This window comes from Saccostrea cucullata, unplaced genomic scaffold, assembly GCF_032062105.1.
Source record: "Saccostrea cucullata isolate Sc308-1 unplaced genomic scaffold, CSIRO_AGI_Scuc_v1 ctg21940, whole genome shotgun sequence".
Lineage (NCBI taxonomy): Eukaryota > Metazoa > Mollusca > Bivalvia > Ostreida > Ostreidae > Saccostrea > Saccostrea cuccullata.
This window is the reverse complement of record NW_026935062.1, coordinates 566-6,368: the sequence shown is the minus strand read 5'-3', so window position 1 is coordinate 6,368 and position 5,803 is coordinate 566. Positions and strand designations below refer to the sequence as shown.

The following is a 5,803-nucleotide window of genomic DNA, read 5'->3' as shown; positions in this document are numbered from 1 at the left end:
TTTAACAAACAACTGCTTCATCTTGAAACAACTTTAAATTAGTTTACAAAGAATTATTAACATCGAAAGAACAAAATCTGCAACAACGAAAACATCTGAAGACCAACAACGAAGACAACAGCAATTGATAGAGACGATGAACCATACGATTCAGAACCTAGAAGCTTCATTCCAAGACGTTAAAAGTGAAAACAGTGTTCTGAAAGATAAAATATACAGTTTGAATTCTTCATTCTATCAATACAATTTTACTTATTCCGATAGTTTTCAGCGACAGAAACAATTTGATGAGCTCCAACTTCTCCAACAGCAACAAGATTATATGATAGAGTCGATGAACCATACGTTCCAGAATCTAGAAGCTTCATTTCGAGACGTACAGAGTGCAAACGGCGTATTGAATGGCAGACTTGATAGTCTGAATTCCTCATTCTTACAACAAAATCATTCCAGTGTCGATTATATCACAAAAGAACTTCAACTACAGACACAGAATTATCACTTTCACTTATGGAATTGAACAAATCTAGATCAGAGGACATCGAAACATTAAGAAATATCATTAGAAGTAGAGAACAGGACGTACCGAAAAATATAACTTCTGTCGTCAATAGCCTTAAACTGAATGATAGATACTTATCGCTTTCCCTATTAGATTTGCAAAATAATATATCAATGATTGGAACACTTCTCCAGGAACAGCAGAGGATACAATCAAACCAGCACAAGCTATTGCAGATGGAAATCCAAAATCTCACTTATTCATTTAACAAGAGCACAATTCTTCTTTCCAATCTCCAAACACGTATGTATGCAAAAAAATTTCTTATACTTTCAATTGCCTCTACATGTATACCGGTATATTATAATGACTAACCATACGTTTTTCAGGTTCACTGGAGTATCCTTTTATCGTGTCATACAAGTTTTGTAACATATTTTTTTTTACAATTTAAATTTTTGGAATCAACTTTACCCTCAATGCAGAAGATTACTCTGAAAACAATTTAAATTGTAGACGATTTAAAAATGATTTTTATGAATCATATATTTTTAATTACGTTTCACTTTAATTGGTAATCGTATTATTTTATTTCTTCAAGGTCAAGAGACAACCGTTGCGTTTACAGCGGGGGTCGGACCCGGTGATAACAAAGTATTTTCACCAGGACAAACTGTAATATTCAGACAGATTATCTACCAAGTGGGAGGTGGATATAACCCTTCATCAGGAATATTCACCGCCCCGAAGACTGGACTCTACGTCATATTCTGTACTAATGTGGCAGAATATCATGAAACCTTCTGGACAAAAATAATGATAAATGGTTCAGCTAAGGCAGGAGTCATGGCACTTCTTCGATCATCTAACGTATACATCTACCAATCAGCCTCCAACCTTGTTGTCCACCTATTACAGATGGGAGACAGAGTCTGGATACAAGTTCGCAGTGGTAATCATCTGTGTTCAGATTCACCGGAAACAACTTTTTCTGTGGTCATGATCAATGGATCATTCTAAAGTCGACATTGGTGGAAATAGTTTTGAATAAAATTTGTTATTTATTATATATATTTAGCGAAACATTGTAACGCTTCGAAACGCCTACCTTTTGTTGAGAACAAAGACTCCGATGTAAAGTTTTAGAATTTTTTTCAGTTATTCATGAAGAGCTAAAATGATTGATTGATTGTATATTGTTTAACGTCCCTCTCGAGAATTTGGAGACGCCACCACTTGCTGGTGGAGGTTGTCAAATTTTGTTCTTTCCTCGGCATTCATGGCCATTGAGCAGGAAGGGATCTTTTTTGTGCCAGCACCTTCTGCGACACGGGACCTCGTTTTATACGGTCTCATCTGAAGGACCTGTCTCCATGTCCCACAGTGGGAATCGAATCCGCGACGTAGGACTCCTTACTTCGAGACTGTAGAGCAGATGCTCTAACTACTGCGCCATGCGAAAAACAGTGTGTAAAACTGACAAGTCTCAACCGTTGCAGGCGCGGATTGGAAATTTTTCAAAGAGGGGGGGGGATGGCTCAATTGGGGGGGGGGTGAAGAGGGAAAGAGTTATTATAACGTACGTTTTACACATACATGTTGTTAAATAACTCAATATGATACAGGGTGGAGTATGGTTTTTAAAAGTGGGAGGATGATCAACCTGGGAAAAAGTACTTGTATCGAAACATGTACATAAAATAGACATATGACTCTTCAATGTATATATACATATGTATCATATTGTGGTATGGGGCATCAGTATTTAGGCCTAATGGTAATTAATTAATGTACATGCAGTTTTGAACTTAATGTTTATAAGACAGATAGAGAAAAAAGAAAAAAATGCAAAGTACATTAGTAGTAGAGACTGAAGTACACTTGAATTGAATAATTATGTATTTCCTAACATTTTCACTTTTATCATTTTTTAATGAGATTTTTTATCTTAATAAAAGATTTGGATAAAAAGTCACATAGTTTAAATAATATATTGTGATCTTCATTTGCCATAATCCATAAAAAATTTTCATTGTTGGACAGAGTGTTGAAATTTTTATAATTGTCACTTAAAAAGTTAAACAAAACTTTCCTTTCTTCATTATATAAAGAACAATTTGTAAGGAAATGGATTTCATCTTCAATACAATTTGAATTACAAAGAGTACATGTCCGTTGACTTCTTTCTAGAGGGATCTTTTTTCCATTAATACCTTTTGTGTATTCATATCTACCACGTTCAAATCTCAATTCATGTGCACTTATTCTAAATTTACACAGTATAAATGAGTAAACGGTCGATTTTTTTTGTTTTTGTATCTTTTGTACCCGTATATGATTTCTTATGTGAAAATTAGAAAATTTTAAATGCAGAACACATATAAAAATAACTAATTTATTCTTAAAAATTAAGAAAATAAGAAAATTCGGACAAGTCAAAATTCATTTTTATTAACTATTCGTGTCAATTTGGTAATGTCATCTTATAGACCCTGGTCCGCCGTTATAAAACATACTTAAGTCTGAGAATGCTCTCAAGTCTGAGAATTTTCTCAAATCCAAAATTCTCAGACTCAGCCACCGTCATAAAAAGTTGAGAAAAATAAATTCCTTAAACTCTGTTTTATTCTTAAGTTCTCAGCTAAGTATTCTCAAGACTTTCAAGAGTGGAGAATTCCTTTGAGAATTCTCAAAGTTTTATGACGGCGGACCCCTATATGGCAACATCTTTTTATGCAAAAAGAAAATCATTTAATCTTTAGAAATAGGGAACCGTATTGGACTGTAAACAGCCTATATCTGAAACGATCTTCAAGTTGTCTTTTCAGATCAAATAAATATGTTTGCAAAATCCCTCTGTTTCTAGTTAGTATTGGATTTTAAAATAAATTCATACGCTTTTTTACTGTGTTATCTTATTTGCAATGAGTTTGACATGTCCTTGTTTTACACATATATCTAAAAGAAATTGTTCAACTATGGCGTGGATAACGTGCATCGTGTTGATTCTTGCTAGTATTATTTCATTTTCTGGTGCATTGCAGCATGGTAACTCAAACACTTCTCCATCTTCTAACCCACATACCGATCCTGACGTGTACAAACAACTACTTCATCTTGAAACAACTTTAGATTCAGTTTATAAAGAATTATTAACTTTGAAGGAACAAAATCTTCAACAACAAAAAGCATCTGATGAGCTCCAACGACGACAACAGCAACAAGATCAAATGATGGAGTCGATGAACCATACGATTCAGAATTTAGAAGCTTCATTTCAAAACGTACAAAGTGAAAACGGCATGTTGAAGGAAAAGTTAAATAGTCTGAACTCCTCGTTCTGTCAACAAAATAATTCCAATTTTGATGGTATCACAAAAGAACTTCAACTTCAGGCACAGAATCTATCACTTTCAATTATGGAATTGAACAAATCTAGTTCGGAGGACATCCAAACATTAAGAAATATCATCACAAGAAGAGAACAGGAAGTGCCGAAAAATATAACCTCAGTCGTCAGTAGCCTTAAAATGAACGATAGATACTTATCGCTTTCCCTTTTGGATGTTCAAAATAACATCTCAGCGCTAGGATCATCACTCCAGCAACAGCAGAAGACACAAACAGAACAACATCAACTAACACAGGCGGGGATACAAAATCTCCAAACACGTATGTATGAAAAGGTATTTCTTTAATATTTCAGTAATCATGTATAAATACCTTTTACCCTACATAATCAACTAATATACTAAGTATATATAATATTTCATTTTGGAACTTGAAAAATTATGTAACTCTTGCATCTACATTTAGCGATAACTTTTCAGAACCATTAGGATATCCTCCATATGAATGTTATTCTAGAAGAAATTTCATAGTGTCATTCATGTTTTGTGAAATATTGTAGTTAAATTAAAACTTTGGAATAACCTGTATCCTTAATACAGAGGATCACTATGAAAACGGAAAGTGTCAAAACTTTTGTAGACGATCTTAAAAAAAAATAAATAGTACTGAGTATTAATTCTTTCATAATGTTTCACTAATATTGGTAAACAATCACATTCTTGGTATTTTTTAATATTTTCTTCAAGGTCTAGAACAACCGTTGCTTTTACAGCTGGAGTTGGAGCTAGCGATAATTGGGCATTTTCACCTGGACAAACTATTATTTTCCCCACAAGTTATCTACCAAGTGGGAAGTGGATATAATCCTTCAACAGGAATATTTACTGCCCCAAAGGCTGGTCTGTATCTTATATTCTGTACCACTGTGGCATTTCACGACGAAATTTTCTGGATCAAAATATTGATTAATGGTTCAGTTAAGGCAGGAGTCATGGCTTATCATCCCTCATCTAATACGTATGTATACCCATCAGCCTCCAACCTTGTTGTCCACCAGTTACAGGCGGGGGACAGAGTTGGACACAGGTCTATCAGGGTAGTCAACTGTACTCAAATTATCCAGATACAACCTTTTCTGTCATCATGGTCAATGGATTTCTATAATATCGTCACTGGTACAAGGTATAAGAAACCTGAGGGGGGGAGCTTTCGAAAAAAATCTGTATTTAAGAACCTGAATATTTTCACATAAAATCATATGAAAAAAAGTTTTAGTTCATGATCAATAGATTTATGGATGTGTTGTCAAAAGATTTAAAACATGATTGTGACGTAAACTTTTTGTTTGTGTTGTCCATTCTATAGCTTAAGTGTTGAGCTATCTCCCCTAACTATCCATTAAGTCACCTTTAAGTGTCAATTCTTTTTGAAAAAACTGTCTATTCTTCTTTCAGAATAGACAGTTTAAAAAAAAATAGATAGTTAAAACAAACAGAATGGAGAGTTACAGGGTAAACCTTGGCGTGTGCACAAGAGGGAAACAAAAACAAATACTTTAAATACGATTTAATGTACATGTAAATAACAAAAAGAACTTGGAGATTTAAGTTAATCCAGAACACGGTGTCTGCATCGGATCTGTTCGATTTTACACATTCAAATCCATGAATATTGCATTTTATTTCAATTCTCAAAACTCATTTTTTTTCCCACAAAACTTGAATTTAAATGACACAATTTCACATTTGATTAAGATTTTGGAAGCATCATTTGTTTGTTTGTTTGTTTATTCAGGAAATGGCACAAGTCATATATGAAACATAAGATAGAAACATTAGAACATAATTGGCACATGGAATCCAAAGAAATCATAAGATTTCATAAAAAATACAATTGTAATAAAACACTGGCATTATTTCATAAAAAACAAGTACTTAAGAAAAAACATTT

At 33.5% G+C, this 5,803-nt stretch overlaps 2 protein-coding genes across 2 annotated transcripts; both read left to right on the top strand.

Moving 5' to 3' along the window:
* Positions 1 to 675: 675 nt before the first annotated feature.
* Positions 676 to 1,522, top strand: LOC134241780 (EMILIN-2-like). Its single transcript, XM_062723797.1, has 2 exons — positions 676 to 805; positions 1,104 to 1,522. Exons 1-2 carry the CDS (start codon positions 676 to 678, stop codon positions 1,520 to 1,522), a joined length of 549 nt encoding a protein of 182 aa, XP_062579781.1.
* Positions 1,523 to 3,480: 1,958 nt separating this feature from the next.
* On the top strand, positions 3,481 to 5,035 carry LOC134241779 (uncharacterized; the record flags this gene model as incomplete). The annotated part of the gene is made up of 2 exons (XM_062723796.1): positions 3,481 to 4,174; positions 4,600 to 5,035. Coding segments are annotated over exons 1-2 (1,130 nt in total), but the record flags the coding sequence as incomplete, so codon positions are not given.
* Positions 5,036 to 5,803: the final 768 nt, after the last annotated feature.